Below are 17,968 nucleotides of genomic sequence, written 5' to 3'. Positions count from 1 at the left end.
CAAATCCAAATTCAATTCTTTTAAGTCTAAATTTTAAATTATTCTATTCATATACCCCAAAATTCAATTCAATAATATTATGATATTTTATTAATATATTTAATTTTGGAGTTCGCCATTCTTAGGTTAAAGTAAAAATATCTAATGATTCTAAATATATATAAAACTTCTAAAAATAATTATTTAGAAAACTTCTTAACTAACTTCCTTCTTCCTTAGTCGATTAATTTATTAGATATATAAAAAGACAAAGGATATGATAAAAAAAATGTTAGTAAAAAAATTTTCTCTTGTTATTTTATTGGTAAAATAATTTTTTTTTTAAAATAGTACTTCTTATACCTTTTATTTGACAAAAATAATCAAATCGATTGTGATTGTCAAATTTAATTTTGTTATAATTTTTTTATTAAAGCAGTAAACATTAAAGAGATTGAGCAGAACGGCCACTTTGACATTTAATGTTTTCATTTAAAAAGTAAACAAATACAATTTATATTTTAATATCACAACCTTGGTAATAAATTTTTATTAATTTATTTCCTACCTTTCGTATTGATTAAATGTTCTCCTTCTATCTGAAGAAGAAGAGTGTCACTGTTTAAGCCTATTTGAGAGTCTTTGATTATATATATATATATATATATATATATATATATATATATATATATATATATATATATAGACGTATTGACTTATTTAACAGTCGGTAATTTGAAGAAGTGAAAGGTTGAATAACGCTTCACTTAAAAATCTCTTTCTTCCAACACTGTCAGAACACAACAAGAAAGTTGAAGTGAACTCGGAATCCACACGCACAAATTCACACTCTCTCGCATATATTTGCGTGGGTAGTGAAAGAGAACAGAGAAGAGAAAGGGAGCAAGTGATGTCGAAGCAGACATACAGCGTGTGCTTCTGCTGGCGCCGGCGGTTTAAGCTGGCCCTGGCGGAGGCGCCGTTGGAGATCAAGACCCTCTTCGAGGAGTACTCTGAGAATGAGATCATGACACCTTCGCATCTGAAAAGGTTCCTTGTTGAAGTGCAAAAGCAAGAGAAGGCCACTGAAGAAGAGGCGCAAGCCATCATTGACAGCTTCAGGCATTTCCATCGCAGAGGGGTTGGCCTCAATCTCGAATCTTTCTTCAAGTACCTCTTCAGTGATGACAACCCCCCTCTTCTTCCTTCTCATGGGGTAAGCAAAAAAGAAAAGAAAAGGAAAGAACTCGGTTTTTTTGTGTTTTCCTGTTATGGTATTTGACAGGGCCAGTTGGGTCAGCGAGATCTGGATTTGGCATTGTTTACTTTCCAATCGGGTTGCTCATATTCTTCCTAGATTAGACTTTTTCTAGATTTGATTTATCTTTTATTGGGTAATTACTTTTTACCATGTTTTTTTGTGTGTGTGTGTACTGTTCAAATTGTTTTACTTTTTGCTGTCATCTTTGCAAAATCTTGGTCTACTCGTGCTGATTGTCGTTTATTGTTACGCATTAGGGTCAATTGCAGCTGAATTTGTAGTGATTTAGCTTCGTGTTTGTGCCAAACTTGTACTTTTGGTCTCTGCTAAAAAAAATCTGAACTATGGTGTTTTATTGAATTTGGGTTGACTCGTTGACCATGAGGATTTATAACTGAAGTTTCGTGGTAGAAAATGATAACAGGATTGAGGAGGATCAGGTTCCAGAATGAATTTATCTTTAATGGAATTGAGCCTTTCTCTTAAGGGTTCCTTCTCGTGAAAGGGCTGGGCATTGCAGGAAATATAGAGGCTTTCGCTTTATACTCCATTTCGGAATACCCTTTGTTGTCGGATATGCTATGTTGTCTCACACTGTCTTCAGGATATGCATTACTTTTTAGTTCTTGCACGGGTTTTGATAGTGTTTATGGGAATCATTCATTTTAGTTTAGGATCTTCTTTTCTAGTTCCTCTAGCATCTTAATTTGGTAAAAATCTGGCTCCGTGGTATTACCCAATGGGTTTAGGGTCAAACCTTTGATTAGCATATTGAATTCCATCCAAAGTTTTCGCAACTGATTGTTACTTCCATAAATGTTGATAATATATCATGCTTAATTGCTTGCATTCTCTTATCCTGATCATTGTGCGTTGTGCAAATATTTCTTTCATTCCAGGTGCACCATGATATGACTTTACCCTTGTCACATTATTTCATATATACTGGCCATAATTCCTATTTAACTGGGAATCAGCTGAGCAGCGAGTGCAGTGACGTGCCCATCATAAATGCACTGAAGAGAGGTGTGAGGGTGATTGAATTGGACATATGGCCTAATGCAGCAAAGGATAATATAAATGTTCTTCATGGAAAGTAAGTTAGTAGTTTACAAGTAGAATGGTACTTACTTTCATACATGAACTAATTCCAACTCCAATGTCATTATTTTCCCCTCATTTTTCTTTAGTGATCAGGCAGAAGTGAGAGAAATAAAGTTAAGTTGAAAATGTTTTTTAACTTTCAAACAGTGTTGAAAATTATTATTTATCTGTCTTGAGCTGAGCGTAAGCATGGATTGCCTAGAAGCTAAAATGTTTTAAAGGATGAATAAGCTTATGCAAACTCGATAAAGATTTATTCTTATTTTTTATCCTTTTGAGAATGATGCCAGAGTGAGGGTGAGCCATGGCACAATTGTAAAGCTGCTTCTTGACGGCTTCTTTGCATATATGCAAGGGGAAGGTTGCATACAATTAACCTCTCCCATACCTTTGCAAAGCTAAGAGCCTTTGGCATTGGGGTAGGGTAGGTACATTAGTTTTCATGTTGCCAAAGTCCCTTGAAGTAAAAAAGTGATGAATTGCAGTTTGACATCTGCAATCTGGCATAATTCAAGCTTAAGCTTGAAATCCTTTTTTCTTTAATTAAACTTGAAATCATGGTAGTTGAACAGATTATATGTTAATAATATTATGTCAAATATATTGTTGTAATTTCCAACTGAATCCTAAATTATTTAATTGAAAAAATAGTTGTTTACACGTCTATTTTTTGTTTTTTTTTTGAGACAGTACATTGACTCCTCCTGTAGAGCTCATCAGATGTTTGAGATCTATTAAAGAATATGCCTTTGTGGCATCAGAATATCCAGTTGTAATAACCCTAGAAGACCACCTTACAACGGATCTTCAGGCTAAAGTGGCTGAGGTTAGTTACTTGTCATTTTATTTGGATTCATAGTACTTACACTCTAAATAGTTGACATCCCTATCCAAATTTTTAGATGGTTACAAACACTTTTGGAGATATACTATTTACTCCTAACACCGAAAGCGTGAAGGAGTTCCCTTCTCCTGATTCTCTTAAAAGGAGGATTATTATATCAACAAAACCACCTAAGGAGTATCTTGGGGCAAAAGAAAAGGATAAAGGGAATGATTCACAGCATGAAAAGGGAAAGGAGGATGGAAAGGCTTCAGGCGAGGATGAAGCTTGGGGAAAGGAAGTCCCTAGCTTGAGAGGTGGTACTATAGAGGATTACAAGGTTGTAGACTAAATCGAACCTGTATTTTAATTGCCACTGGCATTTAATATTTTAAGGTAAATTTGTTAAATGACTTCATGCTTTGCCATCTTTAGGACAACAACGTGGATGAAGAAGATCTTAATGACGAGGACGAATCTGATGAATCAGTTAAGTTAGCACATAATGAAGCTCCAGAATATAGACGCCTAATTGCCATTCATGCTGGAAAGCCTAAAGGTGGATTAGAGGAATGCCTCAAAGTGGATCCTGATAAAGTGAGACGTCTAAGTTTAAGTGAGCAACAGCTTGAAAAAGCTGCTATAAATCATGGAAAACAAATTGTAAGGTATTGCAAATTGTTTTTAGCAAGTACTTTTAAGGCAGAATTAATTTGTGTGCGGTTGAACCCACTCATTTCTGAATGGAAGAACGAATAAACATCATCCAACTCTATTGTCATGCAAAATGTTGTAAATATTGACTTTTTATTATTTCAAACAAACTCAAACTTTTTATATGCTGTTTGTCTTGAAGAATTTCTTTTACTTTTTTTGACTACTGGTACACTCTAGCAAGTTTTGTGGTGTTTTGATCAATGTTGACAAGCCGGCGACCCCACATCATGTGCTTGGGGGTGGGGTTGCGTGGACAACTTATAAGAGGTGTGGGATGTGTATGCGAATTATAATTAATTTTTTGTCCTGCTGCCCTTCTCTAGGTTTACTCAGCGCAATATTTTGAGGGTGTATCCCAAAGGTACTCGCATTGACTCATCAAATTATAACCCATTAATTGGGTGGATGCATGGAGCTCAGATGGTTGCATTTAACATGCAGGTATCATCCTCAGTCTAGTGTATATTTCTTCATTTTCCTGCTCTCCGGTCCTCCCATTTTTGTGTTTACCTTATTTAATATTTTCTTGTATGAGAATTTTTACTATTGTTTTTGTATCTTCATTTTTGTTGCTTCATTTCTTCTGAGGTGGCAGGGGAGATGAAATTGACCTTAAAGTAGCCAACAAAATTCTGTAAACATTTGACATCTATTGATATAGATATAAAGTGTACAATGAGCATTTCTTGTCTAGCAATGTGATTGGTAAAATGTAGGGCGGTCCTTTTATTGAATCCCTTTTATTGCATGCAAGATTCCAAAAGTTAGGGTGTGAGATCCAATTTACAATTCTTCAACCTATAGCTTACTATCATTGATTACCATATTGTTTAATAGAATTCAGTTTTCATTATGGTTGGTTTCATAACCAGGGATATGGTAGATCGCTTTGGTTGATGCATGGAATGTTCAGAGCCAATGGAGGGTGTGGTTATGTTAAGAAACCAGATTTTCTGTTACAGACTGGTCCAGACAATGAGGTCTTCGATCCGAAAGCCAAATTACCTGTGAAGACTACTTTGAAGGTCAGGGTTTAAAGTTAATCAGCTGCCTCATTCAAGTATCTATCTATAGTTGAATACTAACAAACAACATACTCTTCCAATTTTCAGGTGACTGTATATATGGGGGAAGGATGGTATTATGATTTCAAGCATACACACTTTGATCAATACTCCCCTCCTGACTTCTATACAAGAGTAAGTTGAGATTATATACTCTTAATGCATAGGAACCTTACCACAGCAATGCGTTTTCCCTTATATGATTGTTGTTCATTGCTATGCATTGCATGATACCTTACCATTTGTTTTCACCTTGTTTGATGGCTCAATTGTGTGATTTGATAAACTATAATGCAGGTGGGGATTGCTGGAGTCCCTAGTGATACCGTAATGAAGAAAACTAAGGCAATAGAGGATAATTGGTTACCTACATGGAATGAGACATTTGAGTTCCCTCTTTCTGTTCCAGAGTTGGCCTTGCTTCGCATAGAAGTTCATGAGTATGACATGTCTGAGAAAGATGACTTTGGTGGACAAACATGCCTACCTATCCGGGAGCTAAGAAGTGGCATTCGAGCAATTCCACTGAATAGCCAAAAGGGAGAGAAATACCCCTCTGTAAAGCTTCTCATGCGCTTTGAGTTTATTAATTGATTCTGTGCATCCTTCTACTCTACATTATCATGTACAGTCATTAAGACGTGTTAGTAGTATGAGTTTGTATGTATATCTCAACAATGCCTCAATTTAATGATGTAAGAAATAAAATGTGGTGTGTATTTTGTTTTCTTGAGGAGACTTATTTGTCTTGTAAGCCTTGTCAATATATAACTACGTAATACAAACATGGAAATTATTCGTGTTTTGTATGAGGATACTTTTAACTCATCTGTTATCAAATGTTGGTTTTGGTCTTTGTGATTTCACGATTTTGTAATTATGTTATGCATACGAAGTCTCTATATTATCCTTAAGAGTTTGGTAGTTCCTTATTTTGTAGCGAAAATAATACAATTATATATTTTTCACTTACAAAAGTAGTGTGAAACGTTTTTGGATAAAAGTTTTGTTTTTTTCACTGACACCACCACAGGCCTTATTTCAAACACCTAAGCGTTTGTTTTGGTTTTTAAATTTTTAAAACAAGAACAAGTACCAAGTTTGACAATGAGCATGTTTGTTTAATACTATAACAGCAATGCGTGTTAAGATATCTTGGTTAGAAAATACGTAATCGCTTCTGAGTAGACAAAATAGAGAGAGGCTTAACAAATTATTGATGTTCATGACAGGCTAACAGAAAATACCTAAACGTGGTGTCACTTGTTTTTGTTTCTCATCCAGTTAGCGATAATTTTTTAATTAAACTCTCTTATGTCATACTTAAGACTATTTTTTATTAATTGACTTACACATATGGGAAATGAATCTCTTAGTTGTTTATCTGTTTCTAAGTATAATTGGTGTCATAACTTCTTTTCTTTTTATATTGACAAGTAAGTCTTGGAAGTAACCACATAAATAAGTATGAACAAATATGATATTTTGGCTACCATGTGGCAAACATTAATAAGATAGAATTCACAAATCATATTAATGAAAACATTTTACCATAATATCTACTTCTGAGTTTTTCTATACGCCAAAAGCAAGCGATGTTGTCACAGTTTAGATGCATACCTGTAAAGTTATTATCCCTTCTGACATTACACCAAAGAACCCATAAACTGTCTTGGGTGGGTATTTTTCCTTGACCTAGAAGCATTCATAGCAAACATAAATGGACAAAAGGGTGTTGGATTAGTACCACCCCTTAATTACAAAAGGACATACTCATCATCATCAACATCATGGGCCCAACTCATTCCCACTTCAGTAACCCATTAGGCCTATGGCCCAGAACCCTTAGCCCAGCAGCATGTGCAAAATTTGCATCATCTGTCATCAATCTTCAGCCATTGAGTCACTCTTCCGTATTTGACCAGTCCACAGAAATTTTGACTTGAGTTGTTACTTTCAATAGGAAGAGCAAATTGTTTCAGACTAGTCCTAGAACCTGTGTGTACTCTAAAGCCTGTGTTATGACCCCATCACGTAGCTGACGTGTGATTAGAAAGTAGCCATTCTGCAATAGCCATTAAGTCATCAACCAATCCACTTCTGAAATTGGTTCATAGAAGTCAGCAACATCTTTCTTCCAAGTAATTAAAAAATGTGTAGACCAATCTATTTTTATGGGGTCCATGTTTTGGAAAGGTGATAAAGAAGAAGAAAAAAGGTTAATTATAGCACTTCAGGACCCAATGGCTCAACCACTCACTCTCAGAAATAGTAACCTATACTAACATTATGTTTTCACACTGAAGCCAATCTTGCTGTTCACACTCTTTCCCACCTATTCTCTCACGCTTGTCAAATTTGCAAGCAGACTTGGTAAACTACAAGTAGTTTCCCCGTCAACGCGTCGCCAAATAAGTAGTTCATGACGGTGCCTTCTCCTCCGACGAAATATAAAATGCAAGAGCTCCAAATTTCCACGTTACATCAAGTACAATGCCTCAAACTTATAGCCTAAACCTTAACATGGAGGTTGCATCGAGTACATTGCTTTAACGTGTAGCATAAAGGACAAAAAGAGTGGTTACAAAAAATCTGGTGTACTTGCACACAATGTCACACGCATTAGCACAAATGAATTGTTTGAAATTATGCCCTGTGCGAGGATACAAGGATTACAGGTTGCAAAATCTCGTCTGATAAGGAGAATAGCTAAAGTTAAAAGTGATGAGTTTTACTGGCTGTAAGTGTTGCGCAAAATTCTACGCTACAGCTTGATGTTAGGTGACATTCCTAGTCTTTATACACACCCTCATGAGTATACCCTTATAATTTTCGGGAAAAGAATCAATAGAAATAAGGAAACATTTTTTTCTACTTTAATTCCCTTTATCAGGGTTTGAGTGTCAGTCTGATACAATGGAGACTGTACCACTGGAAATGCTGCCATGACTACTATCACAAAGAGCCAATGCACGCTCCAAATTTGCCACAATATCAGCCATTGTTGGTCTGTCCTTCCCCTCCAAATTTACACAATGCATAGCTGTATATGCCACTAGCTCCACTGCTTCTGTCTCATTTAACTCTGGTGGTTCAACCCTTGGGTCCAAAAATTTTGCCAATTCTCCTGCCATAATAACTGGCACTGCAAAGTCCACCAAACTCACTGGGGTGCCTCCATTTTCATCATTCTTGAATATTGCTCTCTTTCCTGTTAATAGCTCTAGCAGTACCACTCCAAGACCATAGACATCACTCTTTGCTGTCAATACATTTAGACCATAATATTCAGGATCAATATATCCTACTGTTCCTGCTGCCTTCGTTGGCCGGTAATCAAGGTCAGATTCTGGACTCATCAATGACAATCCAAAATCGGATACTCTCGCTGTCCAAGTCGCGTCGATGAGAATGTTTGAAGACTTTATGTCTCGGTGAATTATAGATGGAACTGCGTAGTTATGCAGATACTCAATTCCTCGCGAAGCATCCAGAGCGATTTTGATCCTCATTCGCCAAGAATTCAAGACACTGCTACTCTTGTCCACATTGTTTTTGTCATGCAAATGATCATACAATGCTCCATTCTTCATGTACTCATACACCAAGAGCCTCTCGTCTTTCTCCTCACAGAACCCCACCAGCCTTACCAAGTGCTTGTGGTGCAAACGGGACAAGAAGGCCAATTCTGACTCGAATGCGCTCTCTTTCTCTTGAAACTTCTTCATCTTTGTACCTGTTTCGCCCCTTTTGATTGCCACCTCACGGCCATCTGCAAGTTTGCCTCTATAAACAACGCCATAGCTTCCAGCACCAATCTTGTTCTCAAGGGAGAAATTATCCGTAGCTGCAACAAGCTCAGCCAAGGTGAATTCCTCAGCCCTTTCAGGATGCTTTGTTGATGAGGTTCCACTCCTTTGGCGTCTCATTATCCGCGACCCTTGACGCCTAATGGTGGATGATCTCGACGGAGGACTAATACTATTGCTAGAACCACCACCACCGTTTACACTGCCACCTCTAGTGATTGTTGGCTGCACAGAATTGTGAATTTTCTTCTTCCCTAAACAAACCCCAGTCCATAAGCAATAAATCACACTGCATATCCCAGTAACACCTCCCAAGCATCCAACAATGGCAAATGCCAATAACCCTTTGGTGAAGGCACTTGACTGAGACGCAGGTGGCACCGCCACCACAGGTGGCGGTGCCATTTGTGGTGGTTCTGGCCCTGGCATTGGAGGCCAACAAGGTCTTGGCTTACAGATGTTACCATAGCCAGAACAGAGAGAATCGGATTGAGGATATATCCCACATTCACTGCAGGAAGATTGAACGCAAGGCCCTGGAAGTATAGGAGGCAAAGGAATTTCATAACCTGAAGTATTAACCCAACCAGGACCCCAACAAATAACTGAAAAATTGTTAGTCGTCAATCCACAAGTAAAATTGGACCCAGAAACAAGAACCTCAAAAGAAACACCTTTTGTAGCATTAACCTCAAACAACCCTCTCCCACCCCAACAAACAACAGAACCATTGGATCTCCGAATAGCACAACTATGCTCAGCTCCAAGAGCCAGACCAGAAAACTCCAAAGCCCCTCCTTCAGGAACATCAATCTGACCAAAATCGTTACTTCCTCTACAAACCAAATACCCACTTGAATTCAACCCACATACATGTGACTCCCCAGCCACAAGACTCGCCATAGACACGTTCCCAAACTCACTCTCCATTTTTCTCGCTCTGGCCTCAACCCCCCAACACCGAACCCAATTACTACCCTTCAAAATTCCGCAAGAAAAACCCGAACCAGACGAAATAGAAGAAAACCGGTCCGACCCAGAAGGCAATTCGAAGGCGGCATTGGTTCTCCAACACGACACCGCTCCATCGCCGACAGCGGTGGCGCAAACCTGGAAGTCCCCGAGGGCGAGATTCTCGAATAGAACAGTGCCATTGTTGTAAAGTCTCTTGCTTTGGAAGTACGAAAGGGTGTCCCAGCAGAGAAGAGTGTAGTTGCCGGACCGGAGGCCGCAGAAGTAGCTCAGACCGCCGGAGATCGCGGAGAACGAGATGTTGGGAGCAACGGCGACGACGTGTCCATCGCTGTAGCACGCAATGCGCCGTGTCGGCTCCGATGCCACCACGCCGCAGACGGCGGCAGAGGTGACGGCGAGAGTGGAGGCGGAACCAATGGCATGGGAGGGTGACAGTGAAGAGAGGATTAAGAGGATGACAGTGAAGAGGGTGAAGGCAACCGCGGAGAAGAGTGAATTATTCTTCTTCATTGAGGGAAAGAATGGGTTTCGGGGCTGGGGGTTGCGGCTGTTTCTGCATCGTTGGCAGAGAGAATGAGAGAGAGAGAGAGTTGAAGAGCCTCAACTCTCAAGTACGGTGAAACTTTTCAGGGTGTTTGTTGCAGACTTTGTTGTTGACATCAGATAACGTGGATTTTGAACCTGTTTTCAGATCGGCTTTTCTTTCTTTTCTTTAGGCCGTGTTTGGCTCGTAAATTTTTCTTTCACTTTTTTTTTTTTTCAATTTAGACAACTCAGTATGTAACAACACCCACACGTGGAGTAGTTTTTTTAATTTAGTTTCATATTACAAAAATGAGTATATTTAAAAAAAAAAGAGAGATAAACAATTATTTAGTTTTTGAAATCTACTTGAGAAATTCATTTGAAATTACTCTACTTAACATCTATTCTAAAAATATTTTTAATAATTATTTTTAACTCAAATATAAAAAATGATTAACAGTAATATTAATTAAAAAAATAATAAATATAATTTAACTATAATGAATTTATTTAAAAAATAATATTTTTTACTGTGTCAAAATTGAAATAGGGTATTAATGGTAAAATAATTAAAACTAATATTTCTATTAATTGAAGACTATTGATGAAATGTTGAATAGCATAAATGTAATTCAAATTTTCTTATGTTTGAAACCATATTTTATAACTTAAATTCGTTCAAAGATGGTATAAATCTGTGGGTAAAATAAATTAAAGAGTTATTCATTTAAAAACATCCACTATATTAATTACTTTTTTCGTTTTCTGTTTAAAATAAAAAGAGTTTCTCGTTTTGCACTGTTACAGAATTAGAATTTACTCAGTTAATGTTACCCTTCTGACAAATGATGGCTTATAACATTAATTATAGTAAACGTTTTTAAAATATTTGAAAGATGTGATAGTTTTTGCCATTTTTTGTTTAAAATTCAAATGTGAAATGCAAACGCAGAATCATATTTGCAAATAAAATAAGATGGATTTCACAAAAAGAAGAAAAAGTATGAAAGGGACCAAGATGAGAAAATTGAAAGAAGTTCTTACTCAATTTGCTGGCTACGGAGACTTTACAAAATAGTTTATACATAAATTGAAACTACTGTTTTTTTTTCTCTTATTTCATCATGTACAAAATTTGATTTAAAAACGTACAATTTAAAATAAATTAAAAATGAAGCATATAATTAAATTTCAAATAGGTTCATTTTAGGTATAACTCTCAACATTTTATTAAAAAAAATGTTACATTAAATTATTACACGTCACGTATTAGAAAAAAAGATAAATTTATTAACAAATTAAAAAATTTGTCCTTACTCAATCCTCTCACATTCCATAAAATATTTTTAATTTTTAAACATTTTTATTTTAGAGGAATTAGTATTAACTTTCTTTGATCTATCCTCGTTAGATTTCCATGTATCATCCTCTTCAATGTTAGAATATGTCATATTTTCGTACATATTAGCTCATTTAGAAGTTAATTTTATTTTCTTTAAAAAAATGAGTCTCTTTAGATGTTAAAGGATTAATAACTATTATAGAACTACTATTAGTTTATCTAATTGTTGTAAATTCTACAAATTATTCATGATGAGAGTGACATCCTTCAAATAAGACATATCACTCAAGGAATCAGATTTAACAAGAGAAAATTAGTTTACAACATAAATATTATCATGATTATCCACGATTGACTCAGACTGACTGACAAACAGGTTGCACCTTCACCAAAGGCGTTGTTAGTTGCCACCAATTATTATTCGGTAGTGGCTTGTAAAGGTTAAAGTCTTACATATGGAGTGTTGATCATGCATCACTTGGAGTCTTCATTCATGATTATATGTTGGAGGTGGTTGGGTCTACCGAACGGTGAGACATAAATATGATTCCTTCTTCGGAGTTTCACATTCCTAGGGTTGCTTATAAGATTAAGAACACAAAAAAATCATCTTTCTCTAATTTTTTTTCAAATGTCACAAAAACGTATATTTTGTCCAAGTCCTTAATAATGCATGTAATATTCATTTTTCCCAATTACCTTCTCAAAGGGAGATATGATCTTTGTGCAAATTAAGTTAATCTTTTTGGTTTGGAGGAGTACAAAAATCATTTGCATGGATGTTAACAAAATGGGATATCCGTGACACATTTGGACATTTGTAAAAAGTTTAATGTAGCTTGAAGCATTTAGGTCAATGGAAGACAATTTCACTTCGCAAATAATTCTATGAATTAGTGTTTTCTTCTTTAAAAGACATGTGAAGGGCATTGGATACTGAAACTTGAAATTTATCTCCTAACATTCTTCGTGTTTTTTCTTGGATAAAAGGTTTTTTTCAGCTTCTATGAAACTCACTAAAACTAAAGTTAGATTCAAATTCATGACTTTCCTTTAGAGTATTGTCAATCCAAAGCAATTTTCTCAATAACATGTGAAATTGGTACATTTTATTTTTAGATTATTATACCAATAATAAGTTTTGAAGTTTCTTTGCATGTGTTTTGATTGATATTGATTTATTATCTAATTTGCGTAATCAAATTTTGGTAAAAAAACTAAAATTTGCGTTTATTATTGAAGTGGAGTATAAAAAGTTATCTCAAATGTTATAAAATGATTGGTCATGATTGCGTTTGTTCCAAGTATAAAATGATTGGTCATGATCAATTTAATTATAAATAATTATAACATGATATCAATGTTATTTTTGGTAGAAAGAAAATATTTACTCAAAAATACAATATTAGTCAAAAAGTAATTTATGCATAAATGAAACTAAGAACTCTTTAGTCATAAAACTTGTTATGGAACTGATTTGATTTCTCTTATTTTCATCATATATAAATTCAACTCGATTTTATAGTAGATTTCATGTTTGGAAACTAAAAAATTGCTTAATAGCACGCCATAAGGATTTTTTTTTTTTCAATAGAACTCCATTTTTTCTTGATAAAATGTTTTTTTCTTTTTCCATTTGTTAATAATGGTTTACCATCTAAAAGAGTTCTATTTGATAGCTTTTTTATAATAGATATCACTGTGAAACATAAAATATGCAGGTTTAAAATCCATTTAACATATTAATTATTTACATACTCCTGGCATGTATATACAATCTATGTGCATATTACAAAATCTCAATATATGTTACGAAAACAAAACTACATATGTTATCTAAATTCATAACTTCGTATTACGTTCACATGGCCACAGTAAAAGTCCAAAAGATGGATTAATAATTAATTTAAATATATAATTATGATCAATATTTTTTAATTACATATTAAGCCTACTAAAAGCTATATATTTTGTCTTCATTATATAAATTTATATATATTTAAACAATTGTCCCATACTTCATTTGAATAACAATATTTGGTATAAATTCTATGTAGCAATATCATATAAAAGAGTAATTTCAAAATTGAGTAACGATAATGTTATATTTTTAATTAAATTTTAAAAAATTTCATAAATTCTCATTACATGATATATTTATGTACTTAAATTAATAATTTGAAGATTATATATATTACATATGAGATGAATTTACAGTATTTAATTAACAAATTTATTTTGTAAAATTGAATAAAATTTAAATTTATTTTATAATATTGTATTAAAGTCTATTTTAACCAAATTTATTAATTTATTGTTCCATTCCTAAATATATAATCTTACAAGTCTCAATGCAAAATATGTTAGAGATAACATATTAAGAATATTATCGTCTCAGAACGATATATCTTCACAAAACATAATCTATCACTCAAGCTCAAACTTTAATATAATTTGAGTGTCAACCAATATTGTTTAAACAAACTAATAATTTGCTTGAATAATATTAACTAAAAAAATGTGATAGAAATCAACAAATCTTATAGAAGGAACAAATATTTTGTTAATAAGAAAGAATAATAATTATTAGTAACAATGATATGTTATTTAATTGACACTATGACATTTGTACCATATCTCTAATACAAATAATAATAGTCCTAGGGAGAAACACAACTTAATACTTAAACAAAAATTACATAATATACATCATTAGTTTTTTTTTTACCTAATATACACCATATGAAAAATATACCAATTGTTGATAAAATATAGATTGAAAGATAAAAAAGACAAAGTCAACATTATAAGAACAAAACAGAAATAAATATACTTTTTTAATAAACTTACACCAAAATTTTATAATTTAATATGTTATCAAATTATATTAATATTTATTTTGAAAAATATGATGTATAAGAAATGAAATTATAAATTAAACACTATCATGACTATGTTTTCACAAATAAAATCTTAAATTATGTTATTGACTAATGTACTTTCATAACTTAAAAAAACGTACGTTTACCAATCTGAAAGAAATACAGTCTAAATCTGATCAAGATAGGAGACTGTGTAGTGTTATAATTTTAGAAAACCTCTAGTTACAGATTATAAGGAGATTTGGAGCCATATAAAATATTATTCTATCACAATCAAAAGTACAAAAAATAAAACTCTTTTATCAACATTTGAGTGAAATAAAATTTAGAGTCTTCAGTCTCTGTTTCAGATCAATTTATTATGGTAATAAATAAATTAAATAAATTAAATAAATTAAACAAATTTGTTATAATCTCAAAAATATTAAAAAACTATTATTAAAAACTAGTAATTTATTAGTAAAAAAAGATAGAATTAATTTTCTAATATTTCCTATCTTATTATATTTAAAGAGACATAATTATTACTCAAGCTTCAACTATACAACTAATTAAGTGCAAAGGAAATCCCACATTATAAAAACCTAAACTCTCTAAACTAACCTTAATTTTGAATCGAAACATTGAGTATTATGTATCACATGTACTAAAATTAGTTGATTTAGAATGGATAAAAATATTCTTTAAGAAATTTTCCATTTATTCTCGTTGCATCGTACCTCAATATATTAAGAACAACTCAACTTTTTCAAAAGTCTCCTGCCAAAACCTATTGATACGTCTTTTCGTTAAATAATTATGTGTGATGAGTTGATTTCACACTTCGACACAGAATATCTTAAATATGGTAATTTTAAGGATGTTCAAAAAATTTGCAGTAGTCAAAATATGGATATATTAAGTAAGGATCCAAATCATTTCATTTTCTTATCATCAACTAAGAACTTAGATTTTACACATCTAAAAGTCTCACGTCATAATTTAATTTCTATTAATTCTCCTAATTCATCAAGACACATTTTTAAGAAAAAATTATTCGTGTTTAACAAAGTTAAAATGATTTGAACATGTTAAATCCTTAATTTGGCTGCCACACAAAGAAATTTTTGAATTTCAATTACGTACAAGTTGCATCAAATATATTCTGAATAATGTTGGAAAAGAAATTTTAAGAAGCAAATATTATCGAAAAGCAATAACAAGAAATTCAACTCTTGTCGTAGATTTTGTTGAATATCTCAAGTTATTATTATTTATAAAGTCGTGTCATACTTTGTCACCATCATTAATTAATGAAATATTTTAATTACAATTAAAACCGTCATTAATAAATAAATATATAAAGCCTTCATTAGTGAAATTAGAGATAAGGACTATATACAAAACTAAGCAAATGAGCTTCAATATTTATAAATGATATAATTATGAAAATAATGAACCCACCTAATCCTTTCTCGAAATATTCTATCCAGCTTCGAAGATGTACGAACAAAATGTTGGGGCCTTAATTTCAAACTTTAACATATAAAAGGCAATACAAAACAAGCAAGTAGGTTTCTTTTGACCATTATTTGTAGCACAAAGCAATAAAAGAAAGAGAAAGTGCCAACTATTACGACAACTAAAATATGCATACCACGAATCATACTCAATTAATAGGAAACCAAAGATTATGGTCAGAAAAAAAAAATAGTGAAAAAAGCGACACTATAAAACGACATAATGTGTTGTAACTATAATCATGGCTGCTGCAAAAGCTTGGTACAATGGAAATGCTAACTAAGTATAAACCATATGTTTTTCATCTATAAAACATAGTTAATCTTCATCGTAATCAAATATATTAATTTTTAAGTCATTATAATTAGTATAGAACTTTAGCTTTGTCTATTCTTTTTAGTAAATCATGTCTCCATTCTGCAATCCATATGCACAAATGACGCGGGCTCAATCAATTTTATAATACCATGTCTTCTCCTTTCAGTTCTAAGTGTGCTACTTTTGATGAAAACTTTTGCATTATCTACAAAGATTAAGTCTAATGGAAGAGATTACTTTTACATCATTCATTAAACTAAGATTAAGGCTTCGTATAAGATAACTAATGTATATTTTTAATATTGAGTACTTTTTTACGTAACTACTTAAACATAAATACTAATTTCAGCAAAATAATGAAACATACTCTAAAGAAATTTTCATAAATATTTCAGTTTATAAGGTCGAGGTTAAGTCTTTTCTCAAATGGTCTCTAAGTTTCAAGCTTAGGTTAAAGTTTTGTCTTCAATCGTTTCTCTTTTGTTCAGTCGAGTTGGGGTGCTACCTACAAAAAACACTCTGATATTAAAATAAATGTTTGTCTGAATGCTCTAGAAATAAATACATAGTAAAAAGTAACCAAGATATCAAACATGTATTGATAGATTTTGGAATGAACTTATAATTAGTACTGTCGTAATTACGACCCAAATAGTAATAATCTCTCTTAAGGTTGATGTAATTATTCTTAACGCTAATTATGTTCGTAGTCTGACTGACCGGTCAATTGACCATTTCATGTGATATAAAAAGATTTGTTGACTGTTCAGTTCATGACTGACCTAACGGTCATATTATACCATATATAATATGTATATACCAATTACAAGAATAAGGTATTAGAGTGGAATTTTTTTTATTTTTTATTTTTTATGAAGTCAAAAGGAGAGACATTTAGACATTGAGAATAAATAAAGGGTGTAGAAGCAGAGAACAAAAGAAGAGAATGAGACACAGGATGTGAAGTTGAGAATGAAAAGGTGTTCTCCTTTCTGTGAAGGTCGGGTCAAGCTGGCAGGTTGCAAAGAATTGTTTTATATTTTATGTTATATTTTACAACCTAAATACATAAGATGATGTTGGATTCTATTCAATCATCAGATAATTTCTATTTCTTAATATGACCATACTCCAACTCATTTGGGCAGCCTTGCTGGTTCCTACTCATATTTTGGAGGCACACACTCAAACAAATATATCTCATTTTATCAAACTAGCCACGCTTCAAGAAAAGCACTTAGTAATATATATGTATATGTATATATAATTCAAAAAGATATAGAGTAAAATGCGATAGATAAAAAACCTCTTTGCTTTGAAATTTTAAAATAATTATTAGATTGTTTTTCATAAAAGGCACTTTTTTAAATCAGTAACAAATTATCGGTGTCGTGATTGATAATAAAGTGAAAATGAAATCAAATTACACAATTTTTATTTTGGGTTTGAATTATTTTAACATTGAATGAAATGAAACCTAAGATGCCATATTAAAAAAAAAGTGAACATAAAACATTATTGGAGAAAATCATATTTATGAGTTTGTAAAATTCAATTTTTATTTAAAAAATGTAAGTGTTTGAGAAAAGAGAAAAGAAAAAGGTTCCAGAGAAAAGAATAATTGTGAATGAATTCAAGTGAAAAGTGTGTGGAGTTACAGCGGAAGCAA

The 17,968-nt window shown here is 32.8% G+C and overlaps 2 protein-coding genes across 2 annotated transcripts; one reads left to right on the top strand and one right to left on the bottom strand.

The window, feature by feature from the left end:
* The first annotated feature begins 716 nt into the window (after nt 1-716).
* Nucleotides 717-5,676, top strand: LOC108338381 (phosphoinositide phospholipase C 2). Its single transcript, XM_017575223.2, has 9 exons — nt 717-1,195; nt 2,140-2,336; nt 3,035-3,170; nt 3,247-3,507; nt 3,603-3,835; nt 4,208-4,325; nt 4,757-4,909; nt 4,997-5,083; nt 5,246-5,676. The coding sequence occupies exons 1-9, from the start codon at nt 890-892 to the stop codon at nt 5,540-5,542; spliced, it is 1,788 nt and encodes a 595-aa protein (XP_017430712.1). The 5' UTR covers nt 717-889; the 3' UTR covers nt 5,543-5,676.
* A 1,743-nt stretch (nt 5,677-7,419) lies between these two features.
* On the bottom strand, nt 7,420-10,402 carry LOC108336386 (putative serine/threonine-protein kinase-like protein CCR3). The gene has a single exon (XM_017572823.2). The coding sequence runs from the start codon at nt 10,240-10,242 to the stop codon at nt 7,852-7,854; it is 2,391 nt and encodes a 796-aa protein (XP_017428312.1). The 5' UTR covers nt 10,243-10,402; the 3' UTR covers nt 7,420-7,851.
* Nucleotides 10,403-17,968: the final 7,566 nt, after the last annotated feature.

Source organism: Vigna angularis, chromosome 7, assembly GCF_016808095.1.
Source record: "Vigna angularis cultivar LongXiaoDou No.4 chromosome 7, ASM1680809v1, whole genome shotgun sequence".
In the NCBI taxonomy this organism is placed as follows: domain Eukaryota; kingdom Viridiplantae; phylum Streptophyta; class Magnoliopsida; order Fabales; family Fabaceae; genus Vigna; species Vigna angularis.
This window is presented reverse-complemented; position numbering and strand designations above follow the sequence as displayed.

What these genes read in the sequence shown, in the direction of transcription:
- LOC108338381 (XM_017575223.2), top strand. Translation starts at nt 890, where the DNA reads ATGTCGAAGCAGACATACAGCGTGTGCTTCTGCTGGCGCCGGCGGTTT. An exon ending in ATAAATGTTCTTCATGGAAA is followed by an intron (nt 2,337 to 3,034) that starts GTAAGTTAGTAG and finishes TTTTTGAGACAG; the next exon opens with TACATTGACTCCTCCTGTAG. An exon ending in CTCCTGACTTCTATACAAGA is followed by an intron (nt 5,084 to 5,245) that starts GTAAGTTGAGAT and finishes ACTATAATGCAG; the next exon opens with GTGGGGATTGCTGGAGTCCC.
- LOC108336386 (XM_017572823.2), bottom strand. Translation starts at nt 10,242, where the DNA reads ATGAAGAAGAATAATTCACTCTTCTCCGCGGTTGCCTTCACCCTCTTC.